Raw genomic sequence first — 18,479 nt, forward strand, 5'->3', positions numbered from 1 at the left:
ATAATGATTGTTGTGATCTTTAGGATTATTATTATTATTATAATTCATGAAAACAGACCACTTATTTCTATAGGTAATGACAAAGATGGTGCAATTTGTTTTTATCCAAATTTAGTTTTAAATAAAAACTAAAGGTACATGAAGCTTGACAATGCTGTACTATACTATACCTATTTATTTGTAGGAGACTTTTTTTAACACAGCAAGTGAAGGCATCTTCATGCCCTGATCATCAAGTCTGCTGTACTTACCGTCTGTGAACAGGGGGGGGCGGTGCAGTCTACAAATGAATGCACCTCATGTCACAGATGGAGAGTGGGGGTGCAGGCCCATCAGATATTTACCAAAGGTCACCAGTTCAAACTCATCAGTAAACACAGTGTCGTATTAATTGCAGTGGTCAGTGGACGAGTCATCGGGCACCAGTGCGTCTTGGACAAATGCAACAGGTGCTCCATGAATTTGAGTGATGGGTCAGCAACAACACATTACATAATGAAATATTTACACGCTGAAAACACTGTTAAAACTGGCATTAGCAGGGGGAGATCTGTGAAGGGCTAATTTATCGTCTGACTTGCGACTGGCATGTGTTTACTTGCATCTGAGGAAGTTCACTCAAATGTACCTTCTGACAACCCCCCCCCCCCCCCCTCAAATGCCTCGGAAGTCATGGGGTCTGGTGCAGGATGACCCCTCCAGGACAGTCTCAGATTTCTGACCCAGGGGCTCAGGTAAATTTAGTAAAGACGCTGTCCACTGGCCCACAGCAGTCAGACACTTGACGTGGTCTGAGAGCGAACGCACGTCCTCCAGACAAAGACCAGACTTGTGGAGTTTCCCCCCACAAACACACACACGCCTCTTCTGAGAGGCCATAGATCTGCAGCCGGGGATCAGACACATTATGGAATCATGACATCAGCAGAGGATGATGAAGACTTCGATGAGACTGTTGAGCAGTATGCCACTGACAACACCTGGAGCTGGGTAAAGTGAAATGTGAATTCTATGCATGTGTGGAAGAAAAGCAGGAGTATGACAGCAGAGGAGAATGAACCTGAATGAGCTCAGTCAGTGCATGTATTGATGTTGATGCTTTTATGTGCTAATGTCTTTGAGTGCTGTCTTTTGTCAATGACAGCAGAGCCGGTCTAAAGACTTGAGTTTACGTCATTCAATATTTATCCTATTTTCATTCAGGCTTAACATGAATAAAATATCAGGGACAAACTTTTTAAAGTGCTGTAACTGGTTCCAAGTACAAGTGTGTGTCTCTATAATCCTGCTCCTGTAAGACAATCTGCCCCAGAGAAGAAGGATGGTGTGAAGGGGGAGACAAGGCTGTGTGCCTTGGATTAAGAGAACACATTTGTCCTACGAGAGGACAATTTTCATTCATCTCGTTGGGTGATATAAATACAACGAGATATTTGATGGCAGTTGTTTCGATATATTGTTGCAATGTATTTTTAATCAATCGCAATATAACAAAGGTTCAAAATGTATATATTGGTGTAATATGTATGCATTTGTTAAACACAGTGAGGAGGTAACACATAATTGATCCACCTCAGATTTGTAGCTACTCTTGTTTATCAAGTGTTATTCCTTAGGCTAATAAACATGTTTGGGACATTTGTTTTGTAATAAAAAGGCTGAACTTTCAATGAGCTCTCGATGTCAAGTGGTATGAAAGTGGTACATGACGATAGTGAACAGTCATTTTACTTCAGGTTTCAAATTTGGTCATTTGCACAAGTTGTAATCAAAATCCCCTTAAATATAGAGTAAACTTAAATTTTTTTCAGAGGCATTTCCATTCAAAATCTTGATTTATTAACAGAAAATGTGCTTTTCACAGTCTACAGCATTATGCCCAAGAGAGGGTTTAAAACCTGTCGCCCATGCTCATAATCTCACTAATTGGGCACAAAGAGGGATTTTTTCTTTTAATCCCTGTGTCAGAGTTTGCTTGTATCAGCTAATGTTTCAGTCAGGTATTAGGACTCTCAGACCAGAGTGGCCTGAGCCAATCAGAGGCCTTGATACAGATGACTTGATATCAAACCAGGAGATTAGGCAATTCATTTGCAACATGCCCTTGCTGAACCAAATGAAATGAGAACCACACAGAACAACTAGTACTTGGACATACTGTTTGTTACGTTTGTAGATGATGTTTTAGTCTAATTATTGTCAGGGTCCTGTCATTGCATTATTGTGTTTCTAAGAACGAGTCAGGTCATTTAAATTTGGATATTTAAACTGTAAATGAGAGACGTTACTTAAATGTGGTGAGTTGTTGACTTGTTGAATTGTGTGGTTGTGCACAAAAGTGAAAAGTTTGTTCTATGAGGGTAAATTAAATATCATTAAGACATCACAATTTTGGGAGATTTAAGTATCAAGTATCCTCTACAGTGGGATTGGTGCAAAGGGAGCAGTCGGGTTATAACTGCAAATCTCCTGCTGATAAATGTGGTGGAGTGGATCATATGTCAGCTGGTTTCTTGTAGTGCGATACCACTTGCACCCATGACCGTACATGTTAAAAATGAAATTGCCATCATGTGCTGTTTTGTGTCCAGAGCACATCGGCTGGGTTCAAATCTTCCTGGTAAAATGACTCGTTCTTAGAAACATATCAGGGAGGGCAGCTGAGGGGCTCATGTATCCTTGGAGAGTCCAGTGACTCTGAGGAGTGATGTGAGGACAGTGTGTGTATGCAGCAGTGCCAGTATAGACTTATCACTGGTAGTACTTAAATATCATGGTATTTGCCTAAAGCGTTATAAAGACTCTGACAATCGTCAGTCTTTACTTTGAAATCAAGACTGGAGGCTTCTCACGGGCAGAAAATCATTATCTTTCCTCTAGCTGCAGAGAGGAGGAGAGATTCCTCATACAATCTTTCTCCGTTGCTTTTATTTCAAATTTACAATTAAGGATATATTGTTTTAGAGCACACCTCATACAGTATATCTCACACCAAAGGCCTCGATTTAAACAAGGTGGATGGACAAAAGTGAAAAGCATGCGATGGTACATTATATTACAGAGATTATTATGCAGCGAAAGGAATCAGTGTTCCAGCAATTTTCCCAGTCGTTAAACTGCTCAATGTCAACTGAAGCTGCAGGTTGGTGCAGGGTCAGCAGTTTTACGAGAAAAAGTTCTCAGGCAGCAAACTGCAACTGAAACTAAATATAATGAATGTGCAAGGTCGTAGAACGCATAACATACACTCATACATGTAAATACACGCACACATGCACCTAATACTGGAGCAGTACATGTTGAGGCAGCAGCGCCATCACTGTGACACATAAACCTTTTGTTACACAAGTTACAAGTAATCAACCTGCAAACTATAGTTCTAGTTCATGAGTTCCTTTATTGTTGTATCTGTTGGCTTTTCCCCCAATTATTTCAATAACCTAATTCACAATAGTGTCACCAGGCCGGACAGTACGAACATTTCACACAGCTTTGATAGACTGTGATGGAAAAAAACAACAAAGACACACATTCTTCCTCTTCTGGTTTTGCCCAGAAAGACTGCTGCTTCTCTACAGCCTGGAAAAACAATTACCTCCTGTGCACACACACACACACACACACACACACACACACACACACTGAAGTGACACTTGTAGAAGAGCTGCACGTGAGGCTTCTTTAGTTCATCAAATATTTGAACTGTTGCCAAGGGGTGAAAAGAGAGGATTTACTGTGAGGAAGAGGGGTCTTGTTCTCACTCCATACACACACACAAGTTTGCGCAGCTATCCTTATTAGGACTTTGCATTGACTTCCATTCATTGTGGACATTTTAATCAAAACCTTATCCCTCACCTTCACCATGATTCAGCCATTATCTTAACTTAACCACGCCTCACATCTTAGCCCTAAGGTTAACCAAGACCTCAAAATGAGACAGACGGATGACGAATCACTGTTTTAACTAAGAAATGTCCTTAAGAGGGAACAGAGACGAGTGTACACACACATGCGCATCACGGGTACATGGTTTATGTTTTTAAGTTTGTAATAAAAAATAGAAACATCAGAAACAGTCATAAATTAAAAAAACATACAATATTAACTCAAGTGCTTGTAACAAAAACTGAATATATACAACGTAAACAGAAAATATTCTGTGAAAACAGAATATATGTGTTTACAAGAACTAATACAATGTAAATAGAATATATACTGTGTAAATACAACATATACAGTGTAAACAGAATAAATACCGTGTAACAGGATTGCACATGACATGTATATATATATATATATGTATATATATATATATATATAACCTGTTAAACCACTCTCTGTGTTTGTAAGTGAGTGAGTGATTGTTACTGTGGTTTCATTGGTGTTCAGCTCTGTATGAAGTCACCACAGGTCAGCTACTCTTACACAGTCTGGCTGCAGGGTCTCAGGTCTCAGGCTACAGCTGCTAGCATCGCATGTGCCTCCACGCTGAGCTGTGATTGGTCAGAAAGATCAGCTCACTGACTCGCTGACTTCCGACGCTGACGTAGAGAACCGACCACTTCCCACCGCCTGCTGCTGAAAACCATTTCCTCATGTAGCCTGGTGAGGTCACCATACCATGGCTTACATACCGTAAATAGAGTTCACATGGAAACATTAAGCATATATATGTATATCTTCATATTTAAATTTAGCATTACATTAAATACTCCCTGGTGAGCATTTCTGAAGTATTAACTTTATTTAGAATCAACGATAGCCAATACACATTATATATACATACTAAATATAAAACAGAATATATTTAAAATAATATGTATTTAAATATAATCACAATCGCAAAAGGTGTTGAAATATTTTAACAAAATGAAAAAAGTGATTTTGTGTTTATAAATTTGCATCTATGAAAAACAAATAGATAAAATGTAATAATGAATTGAATAGTCTGGATGCAATATTCCCTTATTGTTTATCCTGCAAAAAGTACTACGAATTCAATAAGATGAAGTAATAATTGGGGTGAAAAACCACCTATTAATTTATGTGAAAACACAGGAGGCGAGAGGCTGCTGTTGTTTTGCCACTGTGGCAACAGAAGCGATGGATTTTTCAACTCAACAGCTCAACGCTGATTAGTCAGCGGGCGGAGTGATGTCATCCACTGACATGACTCCCTGAGCGAGACATAGAGAGAGAATGGGAGAGAGAGAGAGAGAGAGAGGCGGAGGGACACAGTTAGGGGGGGGAGACACCAGCGTCGCTTTGGCTGAAATAGTCCGAGTTGTTTTCCGCTTGTATTATTATGTGACAGCTCGTCCGGCTCTGTCCCAGCCTCAGACTTCACCTCTGCGGGGAAACTGCTCCTCTGTCATGGCTCTGCTGTGATGTTGTTCGCCTCCCGCCTCTGCATGTCTGTCTGCATACTCCGCTTCTAAAGGTAGGAGCCTCCTCTGTGTATCTACTGTGTGAGAATGGACTTTATCTTCTACACATGCGATCGATACTGGGTCTCTGTAGCCATGTATCATTCATCATTCCATCTACACCGTGAGGATGTTATGAGTCAGCAACTCACATACACATGGTCCATTTATTTCCCTTTAAACGTGTTGTTTGACAAACTAGCGATGGCTAAACAGTTAATACTGCCAAGTACATATATCATCATGTGTCGTGGGATTTTGTTTTTAGCAGAAATGATCAATAATCAAGATACATTTTCCATTTCCAAGTTTATGCTTTTATTTTGTAGTGTTCATGCTATGTGTAGATAATAATCTCTGAGGTGTATGTGTTATGTCTGTGTAGTAATATGAGGAAGAGTTTTCTCTGATGAGTGGTCCAGCCAGATTCCAACCTACAAGTACAAACCTTCATAATTGCAGCTTGTCCATTTAAACTGATGAGAATACTACAGTGAAACACTGCCCTTATAAAACACTGGGGGTTTCCTCACAGGCTCAGTGAAGTTGGATTGTAAATGAATGATGTGATATTATCCCGTCTACAGGAGCACTCTCAGTGTGTTGAGACATTGTTCCCTTTTTCTCGTCTCATCTGCAACACAAGACAATCTATTTTTGGAGGAGGCTCTGCAGCAGCAGTGTGTGTAGTGTGGCATCGTATCACACCAGAAGTTCTCTGCTTTGAAATTCAGTTGTCATGTTGCAGCTCAGAGCCTCAGCGAAGCATAAAATTGATAATTGCATGCAGCGAAGGTCGTCCTCAAGATTAGGACACGGTCGCATCTTCTCACATTCACCAACTGCTCTAAAATTAGGGCTCTAATTTTTTCTATAAGGGGCCTCCTCACGTGGTGGCATATCCTCATACCAGCTGTACCAAGCCTATACATGCTATAATTGTTTTGGGGACGAAGTGAGGCAAGGTCATGGTCTGATGCTCTTCCTTGTTTCATACTGTTTTTTGGAAGATGAACAAATTTATCACTGGTTGTTTGTACAGAGCTATAAATAGTCTAGACAGCAAAGATAAGCCTGTGATTTAATATTTCATTACCTTACCTTATCTTACCATGTGCTAATAAATATTTGTATGTCATATGTGTCCACAGCACGTGAAGTAACGAGACTGGTACTTGAGCACAAGATTAAGACTGGAATGGAGAAGTTGGGGAATGTGCTTATAGGCCTGTATATGCAGTTAAACTTGCGTGTATAGGCATTTCATATAGCAGGCAGACCATAAAGAGTATTTTACCTTGAATTACCTTTGTCTGCAAAGTTTGACAAACAACAATAGCCAATGTATGTGTTGAAATAACAAAGAACATCAAAACATGTTACAACTAAGAGAAACATGTTTGTTTCACAGGTGGATCCAGGGGTGGGACCAGGGGGGCACTGGCCCCAGGTGAAATCTGATTGGCCCTTGATGTGACCTAGTCCTGTTAGAAGCCTTTAAAAAACAGAACAAAACAATAAAGATCGTACACTGATGTCAGACGTATAATTGGCCCCTCTGTGTGAAGTATGGCCCCTGATTTAGAAAAGATCCTAGATCTAGATCTTTCTAGTTGAAGTATTTCTCCATCACTCCTCTCAGGACAGTGTGGGATTGATTAGATTTCAATGACAGGGACCAAATAAAAACTGTCTTTAGATACGATTCAGACATTGCTAAATCCTAAGAGGAAGTAGATGAATTCTCATGGTGTCCCGACAAAACCGACAACATTCACAGTTCTTTTTCACATATGTTGCTGTTAACATAGACAAGGTGTTCTTGATTTCACGAGGCCTCGCCCTGAGTCTAGATCCCCTTTAGTGGACAAACACAGTCTGGTCTGACTCGGTCTGTCCTCTGACGTCTGCTGTCAGGGGTTAGCTGATTGGAAAACAGTTGTGTAGGATTTCTAGACTTATGGGGAAGTGTGAGAGAGGGCGGGGAGATCGAAGCGGAGTATGTGGGCCACAGACTGCCCTTGGAGAAATTACGAAAGAGGTGAAGAGAGAGCAGCCACCATCTCCTCTTTCCTCAGTCATACCAGTCCACTCATGCAGTGACGGAGAGTTAAATGTCTTCAGTGGGTTGATTGACTGTTTGAAGGATTCACAACAGCTGCTGGATAATAAACACCTCCTCTGTTAAAGGTTGACTGAGTTGGAGGCACGTCACTGTATGCCCAGTGTTGACTGATCATAACCGGGTGATTTAAGCAGCACATGTTAACCTTTTTCATATCAATGTTTTTTATAGTTTAAATTCTTAATAATTAATCTTGTTCTAACGTCTTCCCCTCCCTCAGACCCGTCAGACCATGAACTACGTGGGACAGTTGGCGGGCCAGGTGTTCGTCCAGGTCAAAGAACTGTACCGAGGCCTCAACCCCGCCACCCTTTCTGGCTGCATTGACGTCATTGTCGTGAGACAGCCCGATGGCTCGCTGCAGTGCTCGCCCTTCCATGTGCGCTTCGGCAAGATGGGCGTCCTCCGGTCCCTAGAGAAAGTGGTAACAAGATAAAGACACAAGGAATTTGTCTTCAAGGTAGAAGTGAATCATTCTAGGTTGTTCAGCTTCTGGATGCTTGTCTCACTTCAGGTTGACATGGAGATCAATGGGGAACCAGTGGATCTGCACATGAAGCTCGGGGACAATGGAGAGGCATTCTTTGTGCAAGAAACAGAAAACGATCAGGTATGGAGAACATTAGTTTTTCTTTATATTGCGATGGCTGTAATTGTGTCTGTATGTCATGACATGTTCTCTGTTTGTTGTATGTATGTCAGGGAATAACCCATAAATATTTTGGTGCAGATCTAGATCAGGGGACAGATCCACCATGTTTAAATGGAAGATAGAAAGTTCTTTGACATTTTCATTATTTCTCAGGGAATAATTCATGGATCTCAGTTAAAAAAACAGTCACATTTAGAGGACTGATATCTATGATTGGGTGGAATTTGGGGGAGCTTTCTTGAATGTAAGGGGACTGTTGGGCCTTTTAGTTATGGTTTTATTTGAAAGCACTTGTGAAGGTGGACAGGAAATGCGGGGAAAGTCATACAGGAAAAGGTACGGCCCATTTGGATTCAGACTTGCTGCTCGGGGCATGTGGTCAGGGTCCTGCCAATAGTTCTTAATTTGAAATGGAATTGCCATCCTTTGCACAAAATGAAAAACTGCCCTGAGTGCTGTAATACTTTCCAAAATGTCTCGGCTGTTATATCCGTCTTGATTCATGTGCCAAAATTACATGTCAGTAGCAAACGTTGATTCAAATGAAAAGAAGATTTAAATTAAAACATTTGAAACATCACTCTCCACCCACTAATGCGCTGAAACCCAGGCACACCCATGTTTACAACTGAGAGATGTTATCCAATCCACACGGGCCATAGTTTGAACAAGGTCACGCTGTGTGCAGAGTTGGCACGGCAGCCAGGACTGTCTTCCTTTCCCTTTTGGGTGAACAGCAATCCTCTGTTCATCAGCGAGTCAGAGTCCTCACTGCAGCAGTAACCCAGGTTTTCTGACCTAAGAGCCGTGGCCTTAAGATTGAGGTTATACCAAGAGAGGAAGTCCTTGGCTAAGAAATATGAGTATAGGAGGAGGTCATGTATTTGTGAATTTGGCTTAACTGAGGGAGGGTTGCAAAGTTAAATAGATGGAGTAAGAAGTTCTCAAATGAGAATCAAAGGAAAACAGATCAAAACTCAGTTTAAAATTCATGGGAGAAGTAGCCAGTTTTAATCAGGCCTTGGAAAGCTGCTGTTTCCAGTGTTTGCATTTGGTTTGCCAAAGGTCTTTAGTCACAGATTTTAAGAGCCACGTCATGCATACTATCATTTTGCTATTGTGTGCACGTGAGGATGTGTGCAGCTGAAAGACATAAACAAGTCTTGAACCAAGTGAGGGAAATGGCTGATTTATTCTCCCTAGAGAGGTGTCAGATTATTCCCAGGCCTGGAAGAGAAAGGAGAGGGGAGGAGCTCCGTTTCTTTGAACGCTTTTTCTTGGAAAAGGGAAGCAAAACGTGAGCGAGCATTGTGTGTCCACTAATCATATGGTTGTAGCTCCGTTTTTCCTCTCCCTCTCTTTTTTTCTCTCTCTCTTTCTCTCTGTCTACCTCTTTCCATACGTCTGCACACACACACACACACACACATCAACACAGAAATGTATACTCCCCCTGCTCTGACAGCAGGAGACCTTCCTGGAAAGACTTTTCCTTTCCTAGAAGGAGGGAAAAGACAGTGTTCTTATACAAACGTTGGGAGGGAATGTTTTGGATTGTCTGTTTCTGTTTACTGGCGAACTCTTTCAGCAAACAGTTTGGCAGTTTCTGTGCATATTTGTCTCGGACCACGAGAGAGCAAAACACTAAAAGTAGAGTTGGTTTCAGCAGGAGTTTTACAATCTTGTTTGCTAAAATAGTTCAAAAGCATATAAAGGTTTTATCAGTGCAGGACCTTTTACATCATTTCAGAACGTGTCCCACTGATATGGACTTTTGGGGGTCGATGCTGATACTGAAGTAGGGAGTATAAAATAAAAATGTATACAGTATATATAATATATTCCTTAATTGTCATTATCAAACGCTTATGACAAAGAAATGAGTATTGATATCTAACCCTGCGATTTCCACCCCTCATAGAAAGGCTCATTTACTTGAAATTTCTATATGTTGTTTCTATATGAATGTCAAAGAAAAACACTCTTTTACTTCTATTTCTCATCCCAACAGGAAGTGGTTCCCTCCTACCTGGCCACCTCTCCGATCATGTCAGACGGGGCCGCTCTCATGAACTCCTCTCTGATGGGGAAGAGCTCTGGGCCGCCCGTGCTGACGCTGGGCTCCGCAGGGAACAACGGGGAGCCCGTTGGTGGGATGATGAAGAAGAGGAGGAAGAGGAGGAGGAAAGCCAGGGCGGACAACGTGAGGAGGGAGGAGAGCGGAGACTACTCCGGAGACGAGGACATGTTCACCATAGACATCAGCTCTGACGAATGCGCGGAGATGGAGAGCAACAGGTGAGAAAGGGTAGAGACAGGAGTGGGGAGAAAATGTGTTAGTGGGTGAAACTGGAATGACACTCAGTAGAGCTCATACCTCAACCAAGGCCCAACTACCCCTCACTTTAGTGTTTAGTAGAAATATAAAAGAGAAAAGGAAGTGGTCTGATAACATTTATTCAGCATGTGGAATAAAATATAGTCCTAAACAGTGGACATGAAAACCAAATTAACATTTATTTCACTTAACTATGTGTATCTGCTCAAGAGAAGTAACAGTGTTGTACAGCAACACAAAATATGTCAGCTAGAAATGCCACGGATCCACCCCTTAATCTGCCTCCACACAAAAATGTAATGGTTTCTTCCCAAGTCCAGGCCCCATCCTTCAACCAAGTGTAGTGGAAATCAGTTTTGGAAGTGAGGGTAAAGGACAGGGAAGAGATAAAAAGTACCATACATCACTGAAATGAGCCTCGAGAGCAGCTGTAGAGGAGCTGGAGTCTGTCGGGCATGAATTAACAGACCAGTGTCTGTCGAGGAGACGCTTCCAGCTGTGGTGCTGCCACTTACACACTGATGAAGCACTTTAAACTGAACAGAAAACCCTCCATCAGCTGTGATTATCACTGGATGTGAAAGACAATCTTCACATACAGTATATGAAAAGAGGAATCACATCGTTGCTGTGTGTGTGTGTGTTTTTGTGAATGAGTGCTTGTTTACTTCTGTTGACAAACATGTGCCAAAGTGTAACTGAGCCTCCGCTGTGCATCGACGCACTGGATCCAAAATGGCTTAGCATGTGGAGTATGCAGGTCAGGCACGCAGCTATAGGAGTCGTATTGTATGTTGTTGGTCCACTTATCATGAATGGATACAGCAGCAGTTTTAAATACGAGCTGATGACAAGAGTTATTTTCCTCTCTGCTGCTCTCTACTGTAACAAAACAACAGCAGGAAGTTTCATGTAGGTCACGGTGAATACAGCTATTGGCCTGATGAGTAACATGAAAACATGACCTCCTAATTTTTGCATTTATGTAGTTTTTGATTATTGGTGATAAGTTAACTAACTAAATTGAGATTAAATACAATGAGGGATTTATTCTGTTGTCTAGAATATTATTGGTAAAGCTTGTTATAGAGAACAGATAGCCTCACATGACATTCAAACATCATTAGAGCAAAGTATAAATCTCACTGAACTGTGGCTGCATGACATGTTTTGAGTGGAACAAGTTAAGGCAAGATCTATGTGGGTCTTAAAACTTGCTCTGGGAAATATGTTAAAAGTGGAAGGTTAATTATAGCCCTGCGCAAAATAAAGGACGTCATACAAAACAAAGAATTGCACATGGATATAGTTACATGATGTTTTTCTGGGTGTGTGTGTTGTCCAGGTCTTCTTCCCGAGATGTTTTAAGAGACGAGACAAACGTCGGTTCAACCAGCGGCTCCTACAAACAGGCTGGAATCTACACCCACTCAGATGGAGAGTGGAGTCCCATCCATAGGTGCCTCTCCCATACACACTCGTACAAACACCTACAATTAAACGGAAAGGAAACAGATGTTTAAAGCCCCTTCTCCATTGGTCAGAAAACTCAGTAGCTCTCACTAACATCTGGCTGCAATTAACTCAGCAATAGACACATGTTTTTACCAGCTCTGGCTCCAAATGGCCCAGGATTGAAACATGACACCTGGGGGAAACACAAAGAACTCCTCTACTGGCAATGGAGAAGGGGTCGATCACCTTTTTTAACATGTTTGCACTCATTTAAAAAAGCTGCGTACACCCGCTGACTTTGGTATAAAAGACGTGTAATTGTTGTTCATCGTCTGTTCCTCTCTCAGCCCTGGAAACTCTCGTCCCACGTCCACTAAGAGTGACTCTGAATTGATGACCAAGCCGTCAGACGCGGACAACCAGAATCCAGCCATGCACTGGGCGTGGGGAGAGCTGCCACAGGCTGCCATGGTAACCACCATCCACTGTGCACACACAGAACAACAGTATAAAAAGTTCAGTTAGTACATGTTTCAGTGTTTTATTTATCATATCAATATCATCATTGTACACTTCCCTGTTTCTCCCAGCCGTCCTTCCTCCCAGTGAGGTCCGACCCTCCACCAGTGTGTCCCGTATCCATCCCCGTGTCTGACAGCACCCATTTCCGCGTGATTACTCGCGACACGTCTTCAGAACGATGCGGACCCCCGTCTGAAATACCAAGGCTTCAGCTGCTGATGCCGGACGACACAGTCGCCACAGAACAAACGGTTGTCACGGTTGGGATGGATTTAGAATCCACGAGGATGGAGTCTCAGACCGTCACCTCAGAGACCCAGGTGTCGACGGTGGAAAGTGTTGCTGCTCGTATGATGGCTGACCTGGAGGACGCGTTGCCGCGGCCGCTTGGCAAGTCTGACTCTCCATCCAAGAGAAAAGGTAACATTCAAAGGAATTTGAATGAAGTTGTGCACTTAGTCAATAACAAGCATAAGATTAATATGTTTTCTAGTATTTTCACTGCCGAGTTCAATATTCAAAGACTGATTTCCATAATAAATGACAATTTTTTGCTCAGTTGTAGACAAGAGGAGCCGCCATCTTGGTTCAGATGGGATTTACCTGGATGACATCACAGAGCTCGAGCCTGAAGTGGCAGCACTTTACTTCCCTAAGAGGTACATGGACACACACACACACACACACAGAGACGCACAAATGTTGACATGAAAAGTTTTCATGCAATGATATCTCCACTTCTTCTTCTCGTAGTGACGGCGGTGCAACCGTGAGGAGCATCTCAGACCCGGGCCTCCACAGCGCCAGTCTGTCCCCGCAGTCGATCAGCTCCGGAGGAGACAGCGGCTTAGACAGCTACTGCGACCACATGTCTGACCTGCCGTCTATCGCTGTCTCTCTGTGTGGAGGCCTCACTGACAACAGGGAGATCACAAAAGGTAAGATGCTTCTGCTTACCGGGGGATGACTGCACGCTAGAACAGAGTCCTTGTGAAGGACTCTCAGCTAAATGTCCCTCACCGTGACATGAACATGACCCGTGTGTGTGTGTGTGTGTTCACAGAGCAGTTCCACGAGAAAATCATCTCCTACCAGCAGTTCGCAGAGAACCCCTCCCTCATCGACGACCCCAACTTGGTTGTAAAAATCGGCTCCAAGTAAGACATGAACACTTGATTGACTGAGAAGAAAGTGGTAGAAAGTTGTAGCAGCGTTTATGGAAATGATATAAATATATTTTGTTATGCTCCCTCAGGTACTATAACTGGAGCTCTGCGGCTCCACTTATGCTGGCGATGCAGGCCTTTCAAAAGCCTCTGCCAAAGGTAAGACATCAATATGCAGACATAGCACAGATACTAATGACTCATTGGTTGGTTGCTTTACCTGAATACCACCCCCTCTTTTGGTTAAAACTGGTACTGCATCATGTATGTCTTCACCTTAACACACACGCTTCCCCTTCATCTACTCATGATGTGGCTTAATATCAAGTGTAACCTGAATCGCACATCTTAAATGTTGTGTTATTTCAACCTCACACTGACAAACATCCTCTGATCTGCTCTATTTAGATACTCGAGTTAAACTTTGTCCTCTCCTCTGTTCTTCTTCCCTTTTATTTTATCGCTCCCTCCTTCTCTAATCCATCACTTCATCCATTCATCCGTTATTTAGTTCTCATGCCTCACTTACATTTGTTCAGCCTTGGAGCTTCTTCTTTGTTGTCTGACTGGTGTTCTGGACTACAGCTCTGTACGTCAGAGTCCCCCCCAACTACACACACACACACACACACACACACACACACACACACACACACACAATCTTTATTTTCCTCATTTCAGCCGCAGATATGTCTTTGTTTCTAAGTTACTGTTTGTTGATTTGTGGTCGGGTTTCATTTTTTTAAGTGTTTTTTTATGGTGTTGTGTTGGTTGTGGCTGTTTGTGTGTGTGTGTGTGTGTGTGTGTGTGTGTGTGTGTGTGTGTGTGCTCCGCTCCAGGCTGCAGTGGAAAACATCATGAAGGAGAAGATGCCCAAGAGAGGAGGGAGGTGGTGGTTCTCCTGGAGAGGCAGGAACAGCAGCAACAAATCGGTATTTTCTACATTTTCTGTTCATAAATGAAATGTTTCTGTGGCTGTTGCACTTTTTGCTTCGTTGCAGCTATAGACATCACAAACAAGTGACTGTTACTTTTGCTAAAAAATGCAACTTTACATAAATTAACACAGTTTTTTCTCTTGTAGGATTCGATGTCGGAGTGTGGGGCGTGTGGCTCTGCTGAGCAGGCTGGGGAAATGTCAAGCAGGTAAGAAGTCTATAAACATATAAACAGCACTGAACAGCCTCAGTGGTGAACCGTTCTATAAATATCAACCTCTAAATCTGAAAATAGACACAAAGAAGAATCCTCCTCCAGTGATGAAGACCTCAGAGCAGCCAACCAGACCTCTACCAGCGTCCAATCTGAGCCGGGGCTGGCATCAGGGGGCGTGTCTTATAAGAAAGCGCTACGACTCACATCAGAGCAGCTGGTGAGAAGTTTTGTTCAAAATACTATCCTTTATTTAACCAGTCCTACATATTGTCCAAATCTCTTTTTAAAGGGAGACGTGGCCAAGAATAGCACTTAAATAGTAAAAGTAATTAAACACATTGATTAATAACAATCAGACTTAATCATATAAAACACTTGCACACAGACGAAGAAGATATTATACTAAAACTTTAATTGTGCAAAAGTTTTCAAACTGAGAATTAATCCGTGTACCATCACACATCGATTATTCTCATTTTCTGTCTCTCTCTCTCTCACACACACACACACACACACACACACAGATGTCTCTCCAGCTGCAGGATGGTCCGAACAATGTAGTGTTCAGTGTGACCACTCAGTACCAGGGAACCTCTCGCTGTCAGGGAACCATCTACCTCTGGAACTGGGACGACAAGATAATTATCTCCGACATAGATGGAACCATCACCAGGTCAGTGCATATACATTTCTATATATACAGTATAGAATACGTTTGTACGTATATGAAGTGAAAATAGGTGATATATGTTCCTATGGAGCAAAATGGCGTAGTCACATGTAAGATGTGACCTTCTATGAAATAAACGACCTTTTAATGAATGTGAGAATTCATATTTTCTTTTCACAAGTGTCATTTGTCATCTGTATTCACTGTAGATAATGAGGCACCTATTCCATTTTGGTTTAAAGATTAAAGTGAGCAGATGGTTTCATGGTATTTTTCATACTAAATAATAAAAACACAGTTTTTCAAATATCACTTGTGTTTGTCTCCAGGTCAGACACATTAGGTCACATCCTGCCCACGCTGGGGAAAGACTGGACCCACCAGGGCATCGCACACCTCTACCACAAAGTCAGCGAGTAAGCACTAATCTATCGACACACGTCTCATTGTTTTTATCAAAGCTTAAAAAGAATTTGAAGAAAGTATAGAGCAGAATTTACAACCACGACTGATCTATGCCTCCATTAGAAATGGCTACAAGTTCCTGTACTGCTCAGCACGAGCCATCGGCATGGCTGACATGACCAGAGGTTACCTTCACTGGGTCAATGAGAGAGGCACCATGCTTCCCGTCGGCCCCGTTCTTCTGAGCCCCAGCAGCCTGTTCTCCGCTCTGCACAGGTCTCACATCCACACAAGCACATAGATAGACAGCAGATAATTCTTCAAATGTCGTCGCTCTCTGTGACATTGAGGGTTGTTGTGTTGCGTTGTGTTTGACAGGGAGGTGATTGAGAAGAAACCAGAGAAGTTCAAGATTCAGTGTCTCAATGATATCAAGAACCTCTTCTACCCCAACACACAGCCTTTCTATGCAGCTTTTGGCAACAGACCAACGGTACACACACACAAACACACACACACACACACTGCACATATTTTATACAGTATTTAATTTTTTTGGATTATTTGATTATTATTATACACATCTCATCTGTTTAAATGAGATGTGTGTTATTTCTAACATTAAATCCTTCTCCTCTTGTATATTTGTAGGATGTATACTCCTACAAAGAAGTAGGAGTACCACTCAACAGGATTTTTACAGTTAATCCCAAAGGCGAGCTGGTGCAGGAGCACGCCAAGACCAACATCTCCTCGTAAGTCCTGCATCCACTGTACAACACCTCCACTGGAGGAGATGTTGTTATTACATGAAATGTTGAGTTTAATCATTTATCGTGTCTGACTCTTGTTTCCGCTCTTCTTTCCAGCTACGCACGTCTCGGTGAGGTGGTGGACCACGTGTTCCCCCTGAAGATGCGCACCTCCTCCTCGGACTTCCCCTGCTCGGACACCTACAGCCACTTCACGTACTGGAGGAATCAGCTCCCCCGGGTGGATCCTCAGGGTACGACACCCCCACAGGGTCCCGGCCCCCACAGCTGACCGCCTGAGGCCTGCTGAGCGACTTCTTGGCGGGCGGAGTGGACGGAGTGGACAGTGATGGTTATGTGTGTGTGATATGGATTTGTTTTGTAGATTTTTATGACAGAGGGAGAACTTTAACAGTGCACAGTGGAGCATCTGAGTAGTCGGCCATTCGGCTGTGAATAGTCTTACAATGCACAATATGGACGTCAGCGCACTTTGATGAAAAGATGGCCTCCGGTGTCATCTGTATGTATATGAGAAATAATCATAATTTATTCAGGCAGCTTAGCACATATTATTTTGGAGTGATTGTTGATTATTTCAGTAGATGAACTTTCTATTTATGCATAAATACTTAACAATAAGCGCTTCATCCATACTTTAGAAAGCAAGTTATCAAAACATGTAGAATTTATTTTCTTACTTGAAACTGTTAATGTATGATAGATACATGCAAGCTGGTTTTACATTATAGAAATATATACAGCATGTGTTATTCAGTTTGAAATGAATCAGTATTAGTTGTTTAGGACGTCACAAAGTATTACAGCGCACAATGTACTGTATGGAGAAGCATCTATGTAGCCGACAAAAGGTTTGTTATAAAGATGGTTTAAGTGAATATGTATTGTTGAGACAATGCTGATAAAACAACAAAGCACAATATTTTTAAAGGTCACAGCCATGACATTTCTCTGTATCTGCAGGAGGAGCTAAATCATGTGGTTTTGTTGAGAATGTCATTTCCATGGCAGCCTTCGTTAAGTGTCTTTCAATTTATTTATACGCAAACACACTGATCAGCTCTAATGTGTTTTCCACTTTTTTTTAACAAATGACACGATGTGCAACCGACTGACGTTAAAATGTTGCCCCCTATTGGTTCTTTTACTGTATTGTTACTGCCATTCCTTGTAGAATAGGACTCAAAGCAAACCTGACTCTGGAAATCCTCATCAGACTCAGACCAGAGTAGAGAGGACAGCAGGCCGTGGGATAAAAGTTACAGACATAGGAAGAAGAACGCTTATTTCTTTCAACACCAAACACAATATGAGGTCATTACTGTGAGCCGCTGTCGCCATGTCCTGTATCACTGACCTGATCGTCACAGTGGCTGCGAGTAAACCTGTAGTTTATGAGTTTGTATATAATGCTTTAATATGCTGATATTATTCTTTCTATGAAAGAGCTAAAAATAGCCTCAAAGTGTTTCATTTTTTGCCTTAACTGTGAACAGGATCAGTCATTTGCTCATTTACTCTATCGACCAGTTCACTGTTAAAATCTGTGTAATCAAACTCAATAAAAATGCCCTGGAACAACAACAAGTGTGTTTTAATTAATTTACTGCATATAACTTTTTTATAACATTGATGATTCATCTGCTTTCATATTTCACTTTCACTTGAAAAGCAGTTAAACACTGAATTAACATTTCAATTTCAGATTCAATAGTTGGTTGTGTACAGTATGTGCATGTCAACATACAGCATATTCAGGCACTTTTCTACTTTTCTATCTTACTTTTAG

At 41.9% G+C, this 18,479-nt stretch overlaps 1 protein-coding gene across 3 annotated transcripts; it reads left to right on the plus strand.

The window, feature by feature from the left end:
* The first annotated feature begins 778 nt into the window (after window positions 1–778).
* lpin1b (lipin 1b) lies at window positions 779–18,274 on the plus strand. 3 transcript variants are annotated; one of them, XM_069514818.1, is made up of 20 exons: window positions 779–990; window positions 7,775–7,978; window positions 8,069–8,164; window positions 10,218–10,504; window positions 11,890–12,003; window positions 12,347–12,470; window positions 12,590–12,941; window positions 13,081–13,180; window positions 13,275–13,459; window positions 13,585–13,678; window positions 13,777–13,846; window positions 14,527–14,619; window positions 14,772–14,833; window positions 14,921–15,059; window positions 15,367–15,515; window positions 15,842–15,928; window positions 16,041–16,193; window positions 16,296–16,410; window positions 16,569–16,672; window positions 16,787–18,274. In XM_069514818.1, exons 1-20 carry the CDS (start codon window positions 916–918, stop codon window positions 16,959–16,961), a joined length of 2,778 nt encoding a protein of 925 aa, XP_069370919.1. In that variant the 5' UTR covers window positions 779–915; the 3' UTR covers window positions 16,962–18,274. The 3 variants fall into 3 exon arrangements, with proteins under 3 accessions (XP_069370919.1, XP_069370920.1, XP_069370921.1); XM_069514819.1 differs by lacking the exon at window positions 779–990 and adding an exon at window positions 5,183–5,443; XM_069514820.1 differs by lacking the exon at window positions 779–990 and adding an exon at window positions 7,620–7,675.
* The last annotated feature ends 205 nt before the right edge of the window (window positions 18,275–18,479 follow it).

This window comes from Paralichthys olivaceus, chromosome 19 (genome assembly GCF_024713975.1).
Source record: "Paralichthys olivaceus isolate ysfri-2021 chromosome 19, ASM2471397v2, whole genome shotgun sequence".
Taxonomy (NCBI): Eukaryota; Metazoa; Chordata; class Actinopteri; order Pleuronectiformes; family Paralichthyidae; genus Paralichthys; species Paralichthys olivaceus.

Excerpts from the sequence above, each read along its gene's own strand:
- lpin1b (XM_069514818.1), top strand. The coding sequence starts at position 916 with ATGACATCAGCAGAGGATGATGAAGACTTCGATGAGACTGTTGAGCAG. Across the intron at positions 7,979-8,068 it reads TCCGGTCCCTAGAGAAAGTG|GTTGACATGGAGATCAATGG; the intron begins GTAACAAGATAA and ends GTCTCACTTCAG. Across the intron at positions 15,929-16,040 it reads CTCTACCACAAAGTCAGCGA|AAATGGCTACAAGTTCCTGT; the intron begins GTAAGCACTAAT and ends TGCCTCCATTAG.